This window comes from Archocentrus centrarchus, chromosome 7 (genome assembly GCF_007364275.1).
Source record: "Archocentrus centrarchus isolate MPI-CPG fArcCen1 chromosome 7, fArcCen1, whole genome shotgun sequence".
NCBI classification, from domain to species: domain Eukaryota; kingdom Metazoa; phylum Chordata; class Actinopteri; order Cichliformes; family Cichlidae; genus Archocentrus; species Archocentrus centrarchus.
In genome coordinates, this window is record NC_044352.1 from 16,834,981 (window position 1) to 16,858,741 (window position 23,761).

General features: G+C 40.7%; 2 protein-coding genes and 1 non-coding gene across 6 annotated transcripts; 2 read left to right on the plus strand and 1 right to left on the minus strand.

Moving 5' to 3' along the window:
- Positions 1-3,752: 3,752 nt before the first annotated feature.
- On the minus strand, positions 3,753-13,453 carry tp53inp2b (tumor protein p53 inducible nuclear protein 2b). 4 transcript variants are annotated; one of them, XM_030733059.1, is made up of 5 exons: positions 13,178-13,453; positions 8,868-9,235; positions 7,827-8,144; positions 7,571-7,727; positions 3,753-7,478 (listed from the first exon to the last, which is right to left on the minus strand). In XM_030733059.1, exons 2-5 carry the CDS (start codon positions 8,989-8,991, stop codon positions 7,214-7,216), a joined length of 864 nt encoding a protein of 287 aa, XP_030588919.1. In that variant the 5' UTR covers positions 8,992-9,235; positions 13,178-13,453; the 3' UTR covers positions 3,753-7,213. The 4 variants fall into 4 exon arrangements, with proteins under 4 accessions (XP_030588919.1, XP_030588918.1, XP_030588917.1 ...); XM_030733058.1 differs by having other exon boundaries at positions 7,571-8,141; XM_030733057.1 differs by having other exon boundaries at positions 7,571-8,144.
- Positions 13,454-19,731: 6,278 nt separating this feature from the next.
- trnaa-ugc (transfer RNA alanine (anticodon UGC)) lies at positions 19,732-19,803 on the plus strand. The gene has a single exon. It is a non-coding gene; the product is annotated as a tRNA-Ala (tRNA).
- Positions 19,804-19,969: 166 nt separating this feature from the next.
- On the plus strand, positions 19,970-23,647 carry LOC115783402 (uncharacterized). Its single transcript, XM_030734211.1, has 7 exons — positions 19,970-20,108; positions 21,087-21,765; positions 21,848-21,919; positions 22,012-22,675; positions 22,778-22,888; positions 23,055-23,157; positions 23,300-23,647. Exons 2-4 carry the CDS (start codon positions 21,087-21,089, stop codon positions 22,092-22,094), a joined length of 834 nt encoding a protein of 277 aa, XP_030590071.1. The 5' UTR covers positions 19,970-20,108; the 3' UTR covers positions 22,095-22,675; positions 22,778-22,888; positions 23,055-23,157; positions 23,300-23,647.
- Positions 23,648-23,761: the final 114 nt, after the last annotated feature.

The following is a 23,761-nucleotide window of genomic DNA, read 5'->3' on the forward strand; positions in this document are numbered from 1 at the left end:
AAAAAATCTGATTCTGTATAATAATAATAATAAAAACGAATTAAAAGAAAATGAAGTAATTAAAGAGTAAGCATTTGAAAAATATATGAAACTTTTCTGAATATAAGTTAAATTAAGGACCAAAGATTTGCTAAGATAAACCCACATGTGTACTGTGTACACCAAGTCCAAAAGTGGTAATACACTATCAGACATTGTACATTAAGGGAAGCTGGCTGGATGACTAAACAGCTGCACTGACCCTGAAAAATCCTAAAATAATAATAAAAAAATAAGTTTTTAAAATCTGACAGATTTCAGAAACAAGGTGCAGAGGGGGAAAAAAACATTTTGTGAGGTATATCCTCAAAACATGACCCAAAAATTACACCTACGTTTACACGGAGCATATCAGTTACACGTCAGGAGACTGTGGAGGTCACTCCTTCCGTTTATTCCCCTTACATAGCCTGAATGTCATGGTCTCTGGGTTTTGAGTTTTGGGGCTCTGGGTTCTCTTTAATTTTTAATTTTTTGCTATCTTTGGATTAGGGTTCTATATTCTGCATTGTTGGAGTTTAGCTTTGTGTTTTTGTTTCCCTTTTTCCCCTGTTCAGTTGTGTCTTGCTTATCTCGTTTTCATCATGTTTAAAGTTTTCCACCATGCTTCCCACCTGTTACCTCTCGACTCATTATCTGGTGTGTGTTTATTGTCTCTGTCTCCCTGCATTCAGTGTCAGGTTGTCAGCATTAGGAGCCTGCCCAGAGCTTTCTGCTTCAGTATTCTTTGGCTCACTCTTTGGTTTTGGACTTTGTTTATTCTTCAGATTTCCCTGCATTAAAGACCTGTTGGAGTTTGAGTCCCGCCTCCAGCATTATGCACTGGGATCCACCTTTGTCTGGTACACAGCTGAAACATGACACTGAAGGTGTGATTTTCGGTCATTTCCTGATCCCATGACCACAAATGAGATGGGATTTTGTGTAGCTGTGACACAGGGACTACTGTTGTTGATAAAGTGTTGCCTCAAATCCTGATTAAAGAAACTGTAAAGCACCCACTGCACCATCACACCCCTACCTTCAAGCTTCACAGCAGGGAACACATATGCACACACAATTAACCCACATTCTCTGTGTCTTGCAGACACTTGCATTTGAACCCATCCTGCCCTCATTTTGCAATGGCTTAAGGCCCCTTTCTTAAGTTACATTTTTTTTTACTGTTCACTGGTCTCATTCAGCCTTGTGGTTTCTATGCAGCAGTTTGAATCTGAAAGGTTGATTCATGCAGCCTGTTCTGAACAGCTGATGCTGAGATGTGGTGAACTGGAACTCTTAACTGTTGATGTACTGTATGTATGAGCTAATCTCACGTCGTCTCACCTTCAGATTAAGCTGCTGGTTCTTCTGCATAGCACATGTAATTCATATCTTGCACGCTTGGGACATGTTTGGAGAGTTCAAGCATCATTCCATGTTCTCCGTAAATATTAACATGTATTTATTTTTCATTGTGTTTTGTCTTGCTTTATTTGCATCATGTGTGCACTGTTTACCCTGAGCTTCGGAGTTTTGTCTCTCTGTATACTTGACAGTAAAGTTCACTTTGATTTTTTAACTGGCAGTCCCGAGTCTCTAATGACTGCCTCTGTAGCAGAGATCAATCATATTTTCTTGGCGTGGTCCTCATGGAGCCAGTTTTAGCATATTTTTCAGATTGCACTTAAAGGGCTGGACTGTGGAGGCGGGGCACAGCCATGGGGGAAACAAAGCTGAACTATGAAGCCGAGTTCACATGATTTACACAGGAATTAATAAGCAAAGATGTATTTGCTGATGTTATCACAGTGACCTTTATTTCCCTAAATACTAACCTGGATCCTCTTTTGTGGTTAATGATTGATAAATATTGTGAGGAAGCTTTGAGGAGAAGGCCCTAACTTGCCATAACATAGAGTTAAATAACAGTGATGAATTGTAAAGCCAACACATATATGAATGAAATATTAAGAGAAATGCACTCCACTTCAAAAATACACTGCTCAAAAAAGAAACACTTTTTATACAGAGTAGAGAATGAAGTCAATTAAACATCTGGGATATTGATCTGGTCGGTTAAGTAGCAGAGGGAGTTGTTAATCAATTTAAGAGGCTTTGGTGTTAATGAAATTAACAGGTGCACTGGAGGGACAACAATGAAACAGCCCCCAAAACAAGAATGTTTTATAGGTTTTTAATTTTTTCCCTTTTCATCTTTTCTGACAGTTGTTTTCACTAGTTTTGCTTTAGGCTAGTGTCGGTGTCACTACTGATGGCATGAGGTGATTGGGGTAACTCCTCCAGGGTGGCACATCAATTTGTGCCATTGCCATGCTGTGTCTCCTAGCACAGTTTCTTTGGTGGTGGGTGGGTCAGTGATGGTCTAGTGAGGCATATCCATTGAAGGACACACACAGACCTCTGCAGGCTAGGTAATGGCACCCTCACTGCCATTAGGTATCGGGATGAACTTAAAATTCTCCTCATCCTTTTAAATTTCCTCCTTAGCTTGGACTAACTTTAGTCTGAATTGAGCGTGACAGGACTCCACCCAGGTTCAGCCCACACACAGTATTTACACTCCTTTACCACAACTGTCTGTTTGCCTCTTCCCTTTTTTGTGAACAATTACTTCTACCTACAAAAAGCCTACTTTCATATCTAAAGAAGGCACCGAAAAAATGTCTACATTCAAACAGGTGCACTGAAAGGTACTTTCACTTTATTTGAATACCTACACCAGGGTGACCAGATGTCAGCAAACTAAATGCGGGGCAAACACTCCACCGCCCTGCATCTCAGCAATACTGAGAAATTTTCAAATCTAACTTAAAAATAAAAATGTGATAAACAGTGCATTATTACCGGATTGTCATTTAGCATCAACAGAACAAATACATTTCCAGGTCTCTCGCTAAGTAAACACAATAAGGATGAAAGGAAGCTCGAGTTTATTCCTATGATTTCATACGATAGTCTTTCTATACTTGAGCGTTCTCTTTTATTTCACTGTTGTTTCAGCTGCTCTTCTCTCTGGTAACAGTTTTTGGGTTTCAGCTGAGCCATATAAGGCAATTTTAGCTATTTTTATCCAATAATGTCACTTCACACCATGTTCTCCCCCTGTGTGAAGTTGAAAAACTGAAAAATAACTCAGAGTGCTCAGAATATACTGGTGCTTCATTTTCTTTGACCTTTTTGGTGACTTGTAACTTTCCCTGATGAGTATGAGAATAGACAGGCTGAAATTCTTCTGACTATAATAAAAGGCCTTACCTTCACATGCACTGGATAAAAGCCAGACTTTAGAAAAGTGTGTGTCCTTTAGAACACGTCAATATGTGGGACAATGACTCAAGATGTGGGACAGGTGGACAAGGAATAAAAATGCTGTGCAGACCTGCATAAAGAGGGATATCTGGTCAACCTAACCTACACATATACATATTTTAACTGTACGACACCTGCAAAAGAAGCATACATTATTTTCCTTCACAATTATTTGGTAAATAATTTATAATGCAAACTCAAAAGCCACAAACAGCTATTTAGCTGTTTGTGGCTTTTGTGTTTGCTGCTTATGAATTATTTAAATGTTTGGCTGTAAAATAATATCTATTATTATAGCAATTGAGTGTTATGATAATTACCGTAGCTACTAAGTGCATGACTTTTTAAATTGTATTTCAACATCTCTCATTGCTGTCCCACATGAAAATAATGACACGAGATTCAGGTTTTAACCTGAGCATTTATTGTTGCTATTGTTGTGGAGGGGGGGGGTTTGGCGGGTACCTGTGTGTTCTGAATGGATGCTGGACAACCCATCCATTGATTTTTGCATAGGTCTTGCCTGTCAGTGGACATTTGTCCACTTTGGGTATGGAAAAAATCAGTACATCACAAAAACCATGCAGAAATAGTGAAAGGCACAATCACCATAGATATCAGATACATCAAATTTTATATGTCTATATCTGTCATTTTCATGGGGGAGTTGGGGGGGTGTACTAACTGAGATGTAACATGGGGGAAAACCCCAAGTGTTTCAAAGCTGCCGTCATTTCAGGGCACAACATAAAACATATGAAACTCCCCAGACATTCAATGCTTTCATTTAAAATATCTTAATGTTGAACAACTGTTCTAATAACTATATGGGAAAATACAAGCATATTCTATTGTATTTTTATAATACATTTCTTTTCTTTTTTTTTTTTGAATATATATAAACTATACGTCTCCTGCCTCACGTTGTCACTGTCCACATCCCACAACTCATATTGGCTCAACACGCTGTGTGCCCACTCCATCCCCCCAAGTTTTGGCCGACTTCCCCTCCTAAAAACCACACCTTACGATAATCACACACAGCATACCTAAACATGTTTCCTTTTTACATGACACTGTTGAGAAAGGAGGGAAAGTTAAAAAAACAAAGAAATGAAGTTTGCAGCATTAGAGGTATCTTGTGGTGATTTAGCATGCAACCATAATCCACCTGTGATCTTTCATTATTACCCTGTTTTCACTGTGTAAATGATTTTTCCTAACAAGATGCTTCCTCTGAGGCACTGTGAGAATGGTAAAAGCCTCTGGAGAGTGCGGAAGCCTAAACAGAGATCGCCATGTCTTTATATGTATGTGTGCACCCTCATCACCTCAGATATTCCCCCTGCACTTGAGGGACTGGCGGGATAAATTGTAGTCATGTTTAAAACAAAAACTCGTAGTTGAATAAAATAAAGTAATTTATAGGATTACTGGCAGAAATGAAAGAAAAGCTTTTAGTATGTGATTCAAGGGAAATTAATTAATCTCACATAAACAATACAGGACGTCTATTTCCTCAGTGTGTCTCAATCTGGCTTTTTAACACAACTGTGCTGTCATAAAACTGGACCCTCAACAGCATTCACACAGCAGCTGCTGTGTCGAGTGGGCCCTCCAGGGGGCAGTGTTTGCCTATGGCACATCAACTCTGAGCCTGGTGGTTTTTTTTTTTTTTTAATGGTGCATCTCAAACAAGATGACACTGAAGATGGGGCAATGACACCACTTGTGACCCTCCTGGTTTTAAAAAGCAAGCACAGAGATGCGGCAGAGACTGGATTCTCATCAGTCCCATTGGACACAATGATGCGGACTCGAGTCCTGAGAGACTATGACATCTAGCAAAGCATTATAAATTGTTTTGTAATATTTACAAGAGAAATAAATGATGAATATTTGTGTCTTTTTCATAGGATTTAACATATCAGGACACCTCACACACAGTCTGGATCAAAATGAAAAGAAAAGAAAAGAAAATCACAAAAGGAAGAAAAAAAAAAAAACAAGCACACGGCACACTGCTAAAACTTTGACTCACAAAATGTTTGACAGTGCAAACGTACATCCATTTCTGAAATAATTTACAAATATTACTATACACTTCAGCACCATTGTTTACTATTGTTGTTGAATACATATCAGTAAGCTAGATCTTTAAGTGGACACTGTTAGAGCTGCATATGCTAATATGAAATGGAGAGTAATGAAATAGACATCAGCAACGCGCTGCACGTCCTTGAGGACGATGATATTTGTTGAAAGTGTTGAATCTGGATGAAGATGCTTGTGTTAGGCTTTTAAAAAAAGGTTTGGTATTCTCCTAACAGCTGTGTCCTGCTAAGTTAGTGCTTTTTTATTCAGCCAAAGGGGACTGATGTATAAATATATCATACTTCTTTTTTTTTCTTTTTTGATGTTCAGATGGATAACATAAAATCACAGCACACACTGTGGATAAGCATGACTGATGTGTGCTGGGCGCATTGCTTCAGTTTACAGAGGACACAAATGATGACCATCATGCTGTTTATGATCCCCAGTCGTGACTTTTAAAGTAAAATGTGTACTTTCTGTTTCTCTGGCAGGGAACAGTTTAGATCTTCTCTCTGGGTGGAATCACGCAAACAGAAACTGCCAAATAAAATTTCTGTTTACGAGACAAAAATAAGCAGAAAACCATGTGACAAAACAAAATAAAGAGTTACCACCAATACCGCTCAGCACTTACCATAACCTGCCGTACCCTGTAACCCAAAGGCAAGCCCTGCATCTTTCCACTGCATTTATAATCCCTCATCAGTAATGATTTTAAGAGTGCTAACAAGAGATTCATTATCCAAAGAAAACTATTTAAATATGCAAAGCAAGAGCTTTATTCTTAAAGCTCTCTATTAAAGTTTGATGATGGATTTTAAGGCCTGCTCAGAGGGTTACGTTATACTTTCCTGTGACCTTTCTTGCTAACCGCCTTGCTCTTCATTCAATCTTTTTTCCTATTCATCACATCTTTTGTTTTACTCTTTAATGTGTTTTGCTCTTACTCTCACCATCATCGACTTGCTCTGATCCTTCAGAAAGGAAGAAGAGAGAAGCCTTGCGACATTTGGTTTCCTCTAATGAAATCGGGTTCCTCCATGTTTCCTGGGCTTTATCTTTTACTTTCCTCATTAACGTAGAGAAACAAATGTCTAGTGACTTTCCTCTCCCTCTTGTCACAAACGGTATATCCTTCCACCTCTTCTGAACTAAAAAAAAATATATTTTGATTGAATTCTTTAATATCTTTAACATAAAGGTTTGAAGACACGATGAGTTACTGTTTAAAAAAAAAGAAAAAAAAAAGCCCTCTGTCTTGCATTGTTTCCACCAGAAAAGTCTGTTCATCCAACCAGAGTAAAATAAGCTTCAGTTTCAGTTCATTATCTCCAAAATGATTAAATAAGTATATTGGAGATTTATTAGTTGAGTGAATTACTCTAAAACTGAATGCACTGTGGAGGGATCAGTTTAGGAAGGAAAGATCGGACAGAAAGTTTATAGAACTCAAGTTTTTCTTGCTTTTCAGACATTATTATTACTTCGAATAGCTTCTTTTAATGTTTTGAAGACTTTTTTGTGGTTTGGATACTTTGTAGGACAATAAGTCATAAAAAGGTCTAAAACATCTACTCAGAGGGCTCGGCTGATAACAGCAGAATGGGACATGAAGTACCAGGTGAAACCAGTTTGTGTCTAAACAAAAAAAACTACAGGTATCTGAGTGTAACGGAAATTTAAAATGCTGTGGTTGACTGGATTTATTCTTGTGTGTCTACTAATGCCCTCAGAGTAAACAACGCCCCCTGTTTGATGGGGAGTTTTAGTGGCAGACGTTACGCTTGCTGGGCTGGTGAAGGAAGGTGTTTCTGGCGTGGGCTGCGTGGCGAGGGACCTGCTCCCTGGTGCGGTTTTGGCGTTGGATGCGGTTACGGCTCAGATGACGCCGTTCCACGCGGGCTTTGCTACGCTGGACCCTGGCCACTTGGGTGACCTTGGCCAGAGTGCCGGCCTGGGCAGCTGCTCCACGGCTCACCCTGGTGGGCATAGTGGTGTGAGTGGCGGGTACTGAAACTGGTTCAGCCGCTCTGATGCAAAGGTGAGGAAAGATAAGATAGTTATGCTGATGCTGAAAAAAGTAGGTAAAGGTCAGGAGTTATTTTTAGAAAATTTCTCTCACCTCACGCTGCCTCCCAGGCTAACCATGTTTTCCTCTTCCACTGCAGACAGGTTGCTGTTGGACACCATGGACAGGTTGTTCGGGGAGACGTACACAGACATGCTGGGGTGCTCTATGAGCAGGTCTTCCATCGGGCTGGCCTCTGCAGTGGCTCCCTCTGCAGTGAAACAGGGGGGAGGGGTGACAAACCAGCTCTCATCCATGCATCCTCTCTCTGAGCCTGCCCTACTGCTACCCCCACTGCCCCCACACTCACTCCCAGAGCCTGGGGACATCGATGGGGTGGAGGAGGGCGTGGACAGTCGAACCCGTCTTGGCAGGGTCACGGGTGTAGTGGCACCCATATCTGATGGACTGGTGCTGGGACAGGACAGAGGGTCTGATAATGCTACTGCACCTTGCGCCCGGCCTTTATGTGTCCTACGACGCTTGTGAGGGGGGTGGGGGACAGAGGCTGGGCATTCAGTCCTTGTATGTGTGTCTTGCGAATTTGATAGGTTACTCTCTGGGAATGATTGTGCAGTCAGCGGGATTTCTGACCCATCTTCAACCTGCATCATGCAGTCAGACTCTTCTGAGCACATGGCAGAGATGAGATGTTTCAGATGGAGGGGTGGGAAATGTTGCACAAATTATGCAAATGTGGCAGATTTTTTTTTTTTTTTAAAACCATGCGGGTCAAAGGGGGTAATTTTAAAGGGACCACATACGCACGCGCACACATACCAGTGTGGGGAATGTAGGGGTATTTAAAAAAATTGGAGGAAGGGAAGAAGAGGGGGTAAGGAAACACAAAACATAAAAGAGTCACATCATTAGTTGTGTTGACCCTCTAAAGCTGTGATTATGTCACTGACATAATGTTTGCCTTGACTCTGCTGAGAGGTACTTCTTTGTTATGTTATTTGGTTGGCTTCTGAGCAGGCACCAAAGCACATTTTCATACTTAATAATTATCTTTGTCATGATCAAGATCATAAACAAAGTGGGAGGAGATGTATGTTCACAGGTAGTTATGTGTTTCCATCAAGTGACGGACAACACCTTTGGCACAGCAGCCATGTGGATGAGTGACAGTGTAGTTGAGCCACGCCCTGACTAATTCATCACCCCACCCCATCATTCCCCCTTTGTTACCGCCACACTTCATGTGTTAGTCGGTATCATAAACATGCACGATAAAATGAAGGCATTTGCCAGCACAGAAAACACAGTTTGGCTATTTCCCACTTTGGTGTGGCTTTAAAATAACCAATCCTTTCAACACAAGTCCAGCACAATGCTCTGTCTGACTCACCAGGCAGATTGACAATCATCCATCCCTCCTCGTCAGCCTCAGTCACACATGGGTTGGGTCCCTTCAGCTCAGCTGCCACCTCTTCCACCTCCCCAAATAGCAGGTTGCTAAGACGCTGAAACATTGCTGCGTGTACTGTCAAGTGTTGATGACTCTGGTGCTTTTTTTGTCGTCCACAAATTAAAAAAAGCTGTAGCTGCCTCTTTGAATTTCTTGTCTGTTGCTATTTTATGCTGTTCTTTGATTTTTAATGGTTTGTTTTTTTTTTTCTCCACTTGAAGCCTCTTGCTGGATCTTGGTTTGACAAACAGGTGTGGACAGGCTTCTGTAGTGCAAATATAAGGTTTCACTTGGTTTGGAGCAAAGGCCTGGGGAGAGGGAGAGAGAAAAATAGGATCATTAGTTGGAATGAAAAGATAAAATGTACATTAAATAAAGGGAGTAAGAAATGCATGAATGTGTATGTAAGAACTCAAGGTTATTTAAAGATGCAATACAGGGATTATTTAAGGTGAATTCAGACCTTATTTGTAATGATTAGTGGCATTTTAAAGTCAAACAATAGAACAGCTGGGACTCTTATGATCAGTTTGTAAACAAACTGTACCTCAGAAAGAATTTCTCAATAACGCCCACTTTCAACACTTCATATCTCAACATACAGCAAAGCATCTAAAAATACATGCACTCCTTCTTATTTATTTATTGCTTTTTGCTGCTTGGGGGGCTGCACATCAACACTGTGCCTGTCATTCATTTGGCATCTTACTTCCGGCTGCTCTGTTTTTGGATGCTATGCACCACAGAGGGATATACCTGGCCTTAGCAACTAAATGCAGCCTTAATTTTGCTTGTTTGTGCAAATGTATTAATTTATATGTATATATTTTTTTCAGCTTCTGTAATGATAATGAATAAAAAACTAAAAAAAAAAAAGAACTAAAAGATGCTGAAATGTTTTCTAATTTATTAGATCCTCTGTTAATATCAGTGTTGAGGATAATGCATTCTTATTCAGTGGGCTTTCAAAGATTCAGGAAGCTGAGCACATATTGCAATTCCTCAGCTGGAAGGTACAAAAAAATGATTTCACTAATTTAAAATTATGAGACTTCAGATAAATGTTATATATAGGCCATCGCACAATAATGGTCTACATCGTAAAATATGTTGGCAGGTGAAAATTGAATTACTATATGTGGCAGTAAATGGGAATATGACTCTTATATAAGGAAAAAAGTTAATCAGTCAGCAAGGAGCCAGTGTGCAGTGACTACTCTGCCCTTCCCTATTAGGTCAAGAAAATAATCAGCTCTCAGTCTCTGAACAGATAAACAGGCAGAAGAAGAAGAAGAAGGCGGAGGAGGTGAAAAAGTGGTTATAAAAAAAGAGCCAGACTCTTGCAAAATCAAAAAAAAAAATGTGTGTGCACATATGAAAGAGTCAAAGAAAGACAGAAACATTGTGACAGGTTCTGAGTCCAAAGGACAAGTCCCTGACCTGTATGTGAGCGTGCTGATGTAATGTTAAACAGAGGTTTAGCTTATGTGACAAACCTGTGCATGCTCAAAGGTTGAGTTTTATTGAAACCGAGTACACAGGAAGAAGAGACCAGAGAGATCACCGAGTGCAACACACTCTGAAACTTGTTGACACATTTTTTAAGTTTTTCTCTGAATTTTTCCAGAGATACTAGATATATCCAGTTTCAAAGTTGTAGAGGTTTAATTTCAGACCACAACCTATTTAAGGACAATGATTTCTTTGATCCACAGCCTGATTTTCCCCAAAAGTCTTACTGATTCCAACAAGAAGCTTAACTTTTTCACTAAATAAACGAGAAAAGGTTAGTAATGAATGGATGTGGAATAAAGTGAAAGAGAATGTGTGTGACAAGGATTTACAGAGCAAAGAGACCTGGAAGCAGATATGCATGGATGATTGTTGGGTTTCTGTCCTTATTTGGAGAATCACCATGATAACATGGAGCAGAAAGGGAAGACACGTTCTAACTACAGTCATACAGTGCATGCTTGTGGGATTTCTGATGTCAGGTGCTTGAAATGATATGAGATAAATGAAGTGGGGCTTTTTACTGGGGGGGAAAAAGACAAAAAGGGGCTACACATTTTTCCTTAAAACCTTTTCTTTGAAAAACAAATGACAGTGATTTTACCTGCTGCTTTTATTTTGTTAGAATGATCTAGGTTGCATGACTTGTTTTCTGGGTCTTGTGAGAAAAGTCATGTTCAGTCACTAAACAATGGAAGTTATATTTTGGATTTTTAGGAGAGGAATTTACTTTGAGTGCATATGCAGTGCATACATCAGCACCAACATTGCTTTAACGCATTCCTGGACTAATAAAACATGAAGTCATGGGACAATGACAAGTAAACTCAGATAAACAACATTTTTTGTGGGAAGGCCTCAGTGCTGCTTTACATAAGAGGGAAAAGAGATTCAAACAATAAACACCCAACATGGACTCTTGGGAGCATTTCCTGGTTATTGTACAAGCCAGTTGAAGGCTGCGGGTTGGTCTATAGCCACCGAGACTGCCAAAAGGCTGCACCCCTCCCCCCAAAAAACAAACAAACAAACAAACAAACAAACAAACAAACAACAATAGCTAATGAATACGTGCTGTACATTTCATGCAGGTCTTCCAGCCATTAACAATTACAGACATTCATACTGTTAACTGTCTTGGGAGCAAGCAGAAAGATATGTAGTGGAGTGGCTGTTAGTCCTTACATTTTCCTCTCCCTTTTCTTTATTACTAATGCTTTTAGGTAGGCCTATATATAGTACAGTATAAATTAATAGCTGATAGCTTATGTGGTAAATAATAATTTCACAACACATTTTGTTTTCTATTTTATAATACCTTATCTGGCCAGGGGACAGCAGGTGAGATTTAGCCCTCTAGGGTAACTCTGGCTCATTTGTAGCTTTCTCTAAACACTGACACGTTTAGATAAAGCATCAAATTTAATAAGGAGAGCTTATCTGGAGAAAAGAACACTGTCTTCATAAGACTAAACCTAAGAAGGATTGGTATATGCATTGCAGAAGAGAGGCCTTATTCTTATATGTTTATTATGGAGCATAATAGGCTTTGTTTTGTGAATTTATTAAAATGTCACAACAAAATAACTGTACATATTAAACATATAACAGAACATATAACAGACTTTTTTTTTTTTTTTTTTTTTTTAATGGGGGAGTGGGCGGAGCTCCCGAGAAGTAAAAACAAGATGCGTCTGACGTCACGCTACGTCACTGATACTGACGGAGAGGCTCCAGCCTACTCTGCGACCGGACGAAAAAAAATCGGTCAGGATAGCAACCACAGAGAAAAAAAATGGGCTTTCTGATCGTGTGTTTGCAGGCGACACAGTTTCCATTTCTATTCTGCATTTTAAAACACGACACTGAAAACCGTCCGAATGCGAGAGGTTGTTGTCGTCGACGGCTGTCGTCTGGAGTTGAAACCCCTATGAGAAAAAAAAAAATTGCTGCTCAAAGCAGCGGTGTTTACATTTTCAGCACAAAGAGTCGGTTCTTGAAAAATAAAATATCAATCTCGATGCCAGAGAGTCGACAAGCCCAGAGAAGATACGACTTTCTGTGCAGGGTATCCAGGTTAAACGTGAATTATCCGTGTAAGCTCTGGCTGCAGCTGAGGGGTCAAAGCAATGACAGTTGTGGCTCAGCAACACCGCACGAAAGACAGCGGCTGGTCAGGCTCCTGAATATATAGCCAGAAGGTGATTTCACAGAGCAGCAACGGTTAGGCCCTGTGTGTTTTCAGTGAAAATCATAGCCTATTTTAGGTCCGCAAGCAACAAATACAAAAACATCCGCCGTCGACTCCACATCAGCATTTGGTGCAATTTGCAAAACAACGACTGCGGGCGTCCTATAGGATTTATCTATATGCAGGCTGCTGTCATTTCTGCCGATGCAGGACGTCGAATCGACCTAACTAAGCCTTTTTATTTGGGCCTATAACCTACTGCTTCCCCATCTATTCATGTCCTATTAATAGGCCATTTTTAGTGATAACAAAAAGCAGTCAAAGACAGACTGAGACAATGCGGTGCAATTCTGTATTAATAAAATCTACCTGAAATGTGATGGATATTTTTGTGGATACGCTTATAAGGAAGGAAGCAGGTTCAATGGCAAAGATATAGGTTAGTCTGATACCTCTGTAAAGCACATAGTCCGACACAAAACACACCGAGTGTTTAATCTGGAAAAAAAAAAAAAAAATATATATATATATATATAGAATATCTTACCTGCCCTTGCGGTATTTTTCAAGTTGTAAACGAGATCTCACACACAGTAGAAACGACAACTCTTAAAGCATAGCTTTAGATAGCCTTTATGTGAGGTAGTTAGAACACCATTATATAAAAATAAAAGGCTTTCTTCTCAGAAGAAGGGCTTCGTGTAAAAATTTTTACACGGATGTTTTCAGATCATAACATCTGCAGCTTTCTCCTCCTTTCCTCTAGTTTTTACGCTGCAGATTTTCGTGTTTATTGCTGCCTCCAGCTGATCCTCGGATCAGAATGTAGAGCGTACAAAACAGCTGATTGTGAGATCACAATACTCCAAACCCCGCCCATCACCCCGCCCACGTCAAACAAACCGGCCAATCGGAATATTACACCCGATACAAGCCGGTCTTCTAGGTGACAGGGTGGGGGCTGGGCAAGATGAGCTGTCAACCTGCACCCAGATGGAAATGGTGACTTCACTTGGAGTCTGAATATTGATCAACTTCCAATAGCAGCATCCGTGCTTTTTGAAAGCGGGGCTGGCGGAAGGTGAACTGACCCTGAATCTGTTTTCACATAACTCTTGAGACCAGGAAAACGTCATATGAAGACAGAAAAGTAGTCAAACTGTCAAGAAAAAGAGAAAGAAGAGCTGAATCTGATGCAACCTGTTATATCACCACCTGAATGGAATTTGAACCACAGACACAACATATTTAGCCTAGTTTTGTGTGTTATCCAGGTTTAGTAAGGCCCTTGTGGTTATTTATTAAATATTAGGACCTTTTAATCTATCTATCTATCTATCTATCTATCTATCTATCTATCTATCTATCTATCTATCTATCTATCTATCTATCTATCTATCTATCTATCTATCTATCTATCTATCTATCTATCTATCTATCTATATGTTTGTGTGTGTGTGTGTGTGTGTGTGTGTGTGTGTGTGTGTGTGTGTGTGTGTGTGTGTGTGTGTGAGCTATCCTATAAAGAACTGGATATAAAAATATGAAATAGCATGATTTTCAATGTAGTTTTTACTCCTAATCAGGTGCTGTATGCTGCCCAACCCTGACTCTGCAGTCTTGTTTGTATATATTCCTCTACAAAAGACTCATTTACAGAAACAACCTCAAATGTTAAGATTACTTAAAAAGAGTTCACACCATGTCAGTTGGTGTTAGTTTCATTTTCAACTGTAAACAGACCTCATTCTCTTCCCCTTCAGCATATGTTTCTTCATTCCACTGGTAGGAAGGACCTTTATGTGCTTCTCAACCTATACTGGCCAATCATATCTGCTATTTTGAATGTAGCTTTTGAGTAACCAATGGGATTTTCCGATGTTTTCAAAACCTCTTGTGGTCACTTCATTACCCTGCAGTCTTTAAAGCATTAAGATTATCCAAGGCCTTTTGTGTCAGCAGACTGTGGCTGTTTGTATAACTCTGTGTGTGCTTTTATGCATCTACTTCTTTAGGTGCAGGATTCCTCTGTGTTTTGTGTGTGTGTGTGTGTGTGTGTGTGTGTGTGTGTGTGTGTGTGTGTGTGTGTGTGTGTGTGTGTGTGTGTGTATGTTTTTATTGAAATACGTGCAGTACAATAGTGGAATCGTGGAAAAGGTTCAAACTTCTTGGCAGCATGCATGTTTATAGTAAAACTCCTACTGAGGACCCTCTCTAGTGTGCACAAACTGGACAGGTCACCCACACAGTCACTGTGTATTCAGGGTGAAACATAACTCTGTTCTTCCAACTGAAGCTTAGCCAAACACATAATGACTGATTTGAATTTTACAACAGGTGTCTTATCAAAATTGAGAGCCATTTAGTAGGAGCTGGTGTTGTTTAAACAAGTGGATGCCTATATATACTCACTGGACACTTTTTTAGTTATGCCTTGCTAATACTGAGTTGGACCCCCTTTTGTCTTCAGAATTGTCCTAATTGTTCATGGCATAGATTCAGAAAGGTGCTGGAAACATTCCTCTGAAATGTTGGTCCATATTGACATGATAGCATCATGCAGTTCCTGCACATACATGATGAGAATCTCTCGTTCCACAGCATCCCAAAGGTGCTCTACTGCTTTGAGATTTTTGAATACATTATCATGGTCAAGAAATCAGTTTGAGCTTTGTGACGTGGCACATTATCCTGCTGGAAGCAATCATCAGAAGATGTGGTCATAAAGTAATGGACATAGTCAGCAACAATAGGTAGGCTGAGGCATCTAAATGAGGCTTAATTGGTACTAAGGGGCCTGAAGTGTGCCACGACCCCCCCCCCCCCCCCCCCCCCCCACACACACACACACACACACACCATTACACCACCACTGGCCGCCTGAACTGTTGAAAAAAGGCAAGCTGGATCCATGCTTTCATGTTGGTTACACCAACCGTCTGAATGTAGCAGCAGAAATCGAGGCTCATCAGACCAGCCAACATGTTTTCAATCTTCTGTTGTGAGCCAGTGTGTTCTTCTGCTGCTTCAAGGTTTGCTGTGTTGTGAGGTCAGAGATGCTCTTTTGTACCTTGGGTATAAGGAGTTGTTATTTGAGTTGCTTTTACCTTCCCGTGAGCTCAAAGCAGTCTGTCCACTCTCCTCTGACCTCTGACATCAACAAGGCATTTTCACCCAGAGAACTGAGGCTCCGTGGACACGCTCTCTTTTTCGAACCATTTCTGGCTGGCACCAACAATCATGCCACACTCAAAGTCCCTGAAATCACCCTTCTTTTACATTCTGTTGAACTTCAACAGGCCTTCTTGACTATACCTACGTGTCTAAAGGCACTGAGTTGCTGCCATGTGATCGGCTGATTAGATATTTGCATTAAAAAGCAGATGTATCGGCATACCTGATAAAGTGGCCGGTGAGTGTATCTAGATTATAATAAACATGTTGTTAAAGCGCTATGCGTATGTTTTTGTCAGAAAGTGCTGCTGTTTGTTTCAGATTAAAAGCTCTTTAGTCAAGAAGCTACTAGTGTTATATAACAGTATGCAACAGCATGATCTTGAAATGTCTCTATAGCCGCAGAAATGTTGTATTTCAAAACACCCTTGAACTTGAGTAATAAAGGCAGGGTGTGTAAGCGGATATCTTGAATACAAACTAAAAAACAAATGAGCCACACCTCACACGCCTCATACACAATCTCTGAGACTTTTTCAGCTTTAGATGTTTGGTACGTTATTGGTGCGCCAGTCAGAGACAGAGAGTTCATCTTGAGCTTTCTAACGTCAGGATGATAAGGTTTCAGCCTATACAGTTACCAGGTGCTTGGCAACTCATGAAGACATAGACTCACTCGCCCTGCAGTGATGATGATATCCAAACCCCAGTAACACAGTGAACACAAACATTCAGCGCGAACGATCTGTGCTTGTGTTTAATGTTTGTGTTCTCAAACTAATCAGTACATGTCACTGGCCTAGTGCTGTGTATGTCTCTGTAGCACGCTTTGTCTTGTCAGTGTCTATGAGAGATACTTCTCAGGATATTACCAATATGATGCAATGAATATGAGCAGCTTGGACAGGCTGTACAAAGTTGCAGAAAGAGAAGAGAGGCTCTGATTTTCTATTTTCTGCCTAAGGCTGGAGCTTTTGCCTGCATTCACAGGATTCCCATAGTTTCCCTGACCGGCTGGAAAAAATATAGGTGAAGGGTTACGGCAGTGTTTCCCTCCCTTGCTCTCTCATTTGCCCTCCTCTGTCTGTGTTCATGTTCATGGTCAAGTTCTTATTTAACAGCAAACCCGCTCTTCCCCTGACTGACACAGCTCACCCAGGTTTTTCTACAAAGGCTTCCGACCAATGAAAGCTAACACTGTGGTAAAAGACTGAAGTGCAGCTCACTTGGAAGTCCAGCTTGTTGCATGTTGAAGCTTGAATCGGGCAATAAAGTAAGTTCCTGCCTGGAACAAAACAGACACTGATGGGACTTGTTGCGAGTAGGAGTGAGTACTAAGGCTCGGTGTTTATGTTTTCTTCTGTACAACATTTTCTGTTTGATCTTCAGAGAAGCACTCATCTCCTTTCTTTCTGGCTCACCTAATACTGTGTAATACTGTGTTTTGGCTGATAATGAGTCAGATCTAAATCCCATTTCAAAATTATGTCAGATCACTTTCTTTTGACTTGACTCCCAACATGACCTCGTTCACCTCTTCTTCATCCTGTTACGTCGGCTTTATTTTTGGTGCCCCTCTCTAGTTCTGGGCCTTTCTGCTTCAGCATAGCTGGCTGTGAGCTGATGATAAGATGGTAACCCCTGAAGATAGGAAGTCAGACCTGCTCTTCATGTTACTACTTACAGTTCCAGGAGAAAAGTAAATAAGACACATTACAAGGCGTGAGCGAACTTGAAGGACCAGTTGGATTTCCTGGGATTTTTTTTTTCCTTCTGTGCATTAATGATGGTTTTTATCAAAAGTTTTGATAATCAGTGTAAAGGTTTACCAATATTATTACAGCGCAGAGGAGAATCTGAGGTGCCAGACTCTTTGGCTGTGGTTTTCCAGGAAGTATATAAGAAACAGTTTATGCACTTCCTGTGGGCAAATACTCCAAAAACTGTCTGAACATCTCAATCCAGCTGCCATGCCCTAAAAGCAAAACAAAAGAAAACCACAAAAATCCATTCATTGCATCATTATGCCAGTAAAGCTCGAGGGAAATGACTGAGCTTGATTCCAGCTCTGTGTGATTCATCAGTGTCCTGTGATTGTGCATGTCAGACAGGCTGTTAGATGTAAGTGAATGTAAACATTTATGCATTTAGGTTGAATTTTTTTAAATGTTAGTTTTGTACATGTTTTCATCAGTTGTTGAATGTGTGGCCCCCATGATTACGTTGCCTCGGGCACTTTGGCTATTTGGAAAAATAAATGTTTCACACTCCTGTCTAGATGAGGTTTGCGAGGCAACCAGTGAAGGGTAGTAATGACTCCCAGTTGCAAAGCTACACCATGACTGAAAAGACTGCCTCCTAAATGCATTTTCAGAGAGGCTTTATGTGTATTTTTGGAGTCTGATAAGAGCTGATTACCTTTGTCCACTCTGCTATGCTAGCTTTACCTCTATAGGTCATGCACAGTTATGAAAGTGGCCTTCTAATCTAAGGCCTGAATTATGCTTGTGCGTCGGTCCTACATATGTAACTGGAAATCCCCTCAAGACCCTACACTGTAACCTACGACGTAACCTGACATGCACCTCTCGAAAAATGTAACTACATGTCAGGTGGACGGAGCCCACAAGGAATGTAGGGTTCAGAGGGGATTTCTGGTTATGTACGTAGGCTCCGCAAAGACCCGACGCAGAAGCATAATTCAGGCCTAACTGCAAGTATTAGGACTACCTGAATTCCCTAAACTATTCCTTTAAAAATCCACACTATAGAAATGTATTTAAAAAAATGGAAATTACAACCCTATACACAGAAACATTTGAAACTCCAAAGCTGGATGCTTCCCCTTTGACACTGTCCACTGTAACGTCTGGAGGTCTGTGGCCTTAGATAAAGAATCCCTTTTTGCATCTCGTATTGCATACAGCACTCTCCAGTCCCCAGATAACCCTCAACACATAACAGTTGCCAGCCATTACTTATTACTCAGTACAGACTCAGCATGGTGGCTTTCTGTCACCAGTTCAAATTTACACAATAACAACAGAGTTCATATCAGCAGGTGCCTCTCCCTCCTCATCTTGGGAGACCCCTCTGCAGACAAAGGCTCTCACTCTTTCTTGTCCCTTCTTCAGCCCTCCTGAAGCCCTCAGGCCATGCGTGCATCCCATGGGTCTGTCCCTACATGGCCAGAGCAAACAGGGCCTGTAAGTGGTGTCCTTGGCAAGGGTGTGCAGATAAACACAGCATGAGTAAGGACAGACTGTGCTCTCCAGAAGGGGACGACAGGCCCTCACTCACAGTCCCCTGAGGAATATTATGAAACTTAATGAGAGGAGCCATTTTAAATTCCCTAAAGGATTAAGGTACCCAGAATGGTGAGAAAGCCCTCATTTTCAGCCACTTGTATCTGATTCACTGTATTTCAGAGATATTATAATGTAGCGGCACATCTCTGTCTTTCAGTCCTCATCACCACCATCAGTTTATCTGCTTTCCAGAAACATGGGAAAAAGAGGAGCTCATTGCTCAGATGTGCCCTCTAACTGAAAGCAGGCTAAAAATAGCACCAAGCAAGGATCAAAAAAAGAAGATACATTTTCCCTTCATTCATCCTGACGTCAGCTGAGCGCCTGTGTTTACAAACCACGACTAAAAACAACCCTTAGCGCTGGAGTACTTCTGGGCTTTTCTTTACCCATTCATAAAAATAAAGTAACTTATAGTCATAAATACACACGCTGCAAAATACTGTAAGTATCAAGGGTTGAAACGAGTCTAAAGTTGTGATCTGAAATTATGTAACCGGGTCTCAAGGAGAGCAAAAATAACCTGCTCACCGTCGATTCCTTTTACAGAGTGAAAATCCACTTCCGGTACCCACACGCATACTTTCATGTACACGTTATTGAGCTCCACAGACCAGTAGGGGATGTAGCTCAGTGGTAGAGCGCATGCTTTGCATGTATGAGGCCCCGGGTTCAATCCCCGGCATCTCCACTTCTTTTGCGAGGTGATGTATTTTTACATGTACTCTATGGTAGGTGTGGAGAGGCGAATCAGTACTGAAGCGGAAGCCGAGAATTGTTTAGCTAAACGGCCTAAACCGTTTCCCATTCATTCTCTATGGTAGTGCTAAACCACTACGGATGTAATATATTTTTGGCCACTATGACCCTTGTGGCGCTGTTGTGCGTTTGCGATGCGGTACTTCTAAAAATTTCCACTTTGAAACTTTAGCCGAGACAGGACAGTTAACCCACCGCTCGCTACAGCAATCAGTGGCCCGTATTCATTTATTAAAGGTAAGAAAGGATGCTCGAAATAAGAGTAAATCTACACAATGAATATGCAGGTCCAGGATCACAAGTGTTCGTTGTGAATTCATTTACTGGTGCAGTCACGTAAACTAGCGTCCTTCCGTCGCTTGGCTACCATGATCAGAGTTCATTAGCTGTGGTGAAATGACGTGCTAAATATGAATGAACATGATGTTTTATTTTTTCATGTGTGTTATTAACAGATTGTACTGTTAAAAAAGCTCGGTGGGTTTCTGACAAAGTTCTGTACATATTTTGCCAACACTAAGAGGCCGCTGTGACACAAAGGTTACTAGTGTAGTGTAATTAAACAGCGTATTAATGGCTCGTAGTGAGATGACACGCTAAATTATGAATGAACCTGCTGCTATTTTTCATTCATGTGTACAGTGATTGTGTTGTAATGGCAAGGAATCAGTGGGCGATATCTGACTAACGTGAGCGATGCTCGCTAATGAATAAACATGATAGGCATATGCTGAAAATCTGCCAGCAATACTTAGGTGCTATGACACTATAGCTACCAGTTTTAGGTTAAGCTTGACTACTGCAAGTGACATAAATAATTGTGAATAAACAAATAATCACTCAACCATGAATGATTTTTATTTACAGACAGAATAGTTTGCAATGCCTGGATAAAATACATTTTTATCACAACTATTGTAAGCTAGAGTAAGCTTTCACTAAGTCAGCTGAACCCTGGCCACTGTTTAATAAATTTATTCTCCTGTCAGTGCTCTTTAAAACACTTCTTCTGTCTCCTCACCTTTCTCCTGGAGCTTGCTGTCTAAACCCTACCACAATGTGCAGCATTATTTTTAATTTATTTCTTTTGATAAATTTGTCCTTTTTTTGTGGGGTCAGAGGTCATGTGATTATGACCTGAAAGCTCTGTATTTGTGTCAAAATGATATTTTTAAAATCAAATTATGTTTATTTCTTACTTTTTTCTATGTCAAGATGCACAAGAAAGTTGTATTCTACCCAGGTAAAACCTGTGTGGTGTTCCGCAAGGGGCCACTCGGATACCTCCTCCAAGACCCGTCAGATGAAGCTCGGCGGATAAAAGACAACACCAAACTTCAGAACAAGTCTGTAGCAATGAGGGAGGACCTGGTACATCAGAATGCTCTGACTGTGGTCCGTCACAGAGGAGGGGATGCCTCCGACAGGCGTGAGGTGCAAGGAGAGTACATCCTGCAGTTTGGAAAATATAAAGGAAAATCTTTCCGGTGGCTTCTGGAAAATGATGTTGGGTACACCATGTATCTGATCAAAAGTCTCCAGGAGGAAGAGGCTGCAGGGATCGCCATGGCTGAAAGGCATAGTAAGGATAGCCTGCAGTCATTTGTACAGTATGCCCTCAGTTTTACGGAGATAAAGTCTCTTCAGGATTATGAGGCCAGCAGAGTGAGTGCTGCAGCAGAAGTCTCCTGTGAAGATGATCAGCTTGTTGGCTTTGGCTTACAATCTAAGAGCACATGGAAGGAGATTTGGGATGGCAGAGGTGATGGCTACGCGGCCTTTATCATGGAAAAGAGCTGCATTCAAGAAACACGGATGTATAAGCTGCAGCAGTACTTGCGCAAGAAGCATCAGTCTGCCTCAGCTAGCACAAGGACCTCCACCAAACCCATTGGTAGATAATTTTATTAATATTTTAATAACATTTTGATGTGAAACTAAGTTAATTATTTATTTAATTCTTGCCTGAATCACAGGAATGGATGATGACAAAGAGTTGGAGGAGGCAATGCTGAGTGTCTCACCTGAAAAACTTGAAGCCAACAGCTGTAAGTAAACCATCATCACCTTGACTAAAGGTCAGAACTGACCGTGGCTATTTTCTGTCTGATATCTCCCCTCTCCTCTGTCTCTGCATAAGTAGTTACTGTGCCAGCAGCAGCAGCAGCAGCAGCAGAAGTACCCACACCCAGAGTGCCTTCAGGAGCAAAGACAGGTTTTTAATGAAAGGTTTCAGAACTGGAGTACAATTGTTTTACACGACGAATTGCCCTCCAAAACTGAACCTTAACTTAAACTGTTATATCATGTTGTTCTTGTGTTTGTGTTCTGGCCATGTTCCGGCCACATTCCTCCGATAGTTTAGTTGTGTGCTGGCATGATATTAACTGCTGTAAGGACTATGAATTGATACCTGCCTTCATGAATTGATATCAACCACAAGGGGTGAGTATGCACTTTTGTCCTTTATGGGTGTTGTATTAAAAGCGATCAAGTAGCACTAGGCACTAACACCTGAATGAATGGTTGTTCATTGACTCATGTTGCTTCTCCTGCTTCAACAAGTAGAGGTTAGAAGAATAAATTTGTTTAGTTTCTGTTGCAATTAGATATTTTACATTTGTTTAACAATGAGAAACAGGAGAAGTAAGAGTATGAATGTTTGAGTTCCTACTAACACCAACACTCACATACATTGTAAATTATGAAGTGACTAACACGTTTTTCCATTGTAGCTCCCTCTGCGGCACTGTCCATACCCCCTTCCGACACAACTACTGAACTTCAAGCATCATCAGCTGATGGTAACAAACAACTATAGTGTTTTCCATCTGATTAAAGGTTTTGTTTATTGTGTCTAGATAAAAAAGGTTGTTTTTTTTGTTTTTTTTTCCTGTACCTTGTAGGTGCAGCCTCAAAAGATGAGAAGAGCAAGGTTCCTGTGCCTGTACCAAAGGAGCTGTCGTTTCTACTGAAGGAGACCACAGATCAAACACAAGGGCCTGAGTCAAATCCAGGTACGTCTCCATTTTAATTTAGGATTGGTTTTCAATTAAACTTCGGCTTAATGCATAGATCACTGATGCCAGTATAATATTCACAACCACTTTACACTTTGTCATAATGTCATCTTGTGCAAAACCTGCACAACTGAATGACAGAAAGCCTACTTTCCTTTTTCAGGGCCCAGCACAAGTGTTGCTTGCACATCTGTGCGCAAAGTTCTCACTTTTGAAGACAGCAATGAAGATGGAGTGGAAAAGGCAGGATACCACTGGGTGGACAGGTCAGAACAGTCATCTTTTTTTTTGTTCATTGTCATTCAAACTATTAATTGTCTGAACAAATAGAGTTGTTTTTTTCAAGATCAATTTAATAAACAACTAATAATATACACGTTTAAATATATTTGTGTTTCTTGCATTTAGGGATTGCTGTGCACCGTTTAAGATCCCGGACTGCATCCCTGGTGAAAATCTAGACTGGGATGCCTGGAAAACCACTCCTGCTATTATTGCTGCAGCCACATCTGGACCACTGGCAAACTCTTGTGCCTCTCGAACAAATTATAATCCAAACATTGTTGTTAAACTGGACTTGTTCCACTGCCTGAGGCGATTTTCACGAGAATGCACCTCTGAGCATCACCCTCTGAATCTTGTTATTCCTAAAACACTTCACATAATGAATACAGTCCATGCTTTTTGTATAGGAGTTACAGCTTTTATCTTTCTAACCTTTCTGTTCTATTTATGTTATAATAAATATGACTGCGTAGGAGATAATCCAAGTCTGATGTGTTCTATCTTTGGTTTGGTTATTGCTTTCTGGCTCTGTCTACAAAAACAGTTCAATAAGGGGAGATCACATGGAAAATTTTGATGATTTAT

Coding starts and splice junctions, on each gene's coding strand:
- LOC115783402 (XM_030734211.1), top strand. CDS start 21,087: ATGCACAAGAAAGTTGTATTCTACCCAGGTAAAACCTGTGTGGTGTTC. Junction 21,766..21,847: donor GACCTCCACCAAACCCATTG/GTAGATAATTTT, acceptor CCTGAATCACAG/GAATGGATGATGACAAAGAG. Junction 21,920..22,011: donor AAAACTTGAAGCCAACAGCT/GTAAGTAAACCA, acceptor TCTCTGCATAAG/TAGTTACTGTGCCAGCAGCA.
- tp53inp2b (XM_030733057.1), bottom strand. CDS start 8,991: ATGTTTCAGCGTCTTAGCAACCTGCTATTTGGGGAGGTGGAAGAGGTG. Junction 8,145..8,867: donor GATGATTGTCAATCTGCCTG/GTGAGTCAGACA, acceptor CCATGTGCTCAG/AAGAGTCTGACTGCATGATG. Junction 7,479..7,570: donor AGCCTGGGAGGCAGCGTGAG/GTGAGAGAAATT, acceptor CCTTTGCATCAG/AGCGGCTGAACCAGTTTCAG.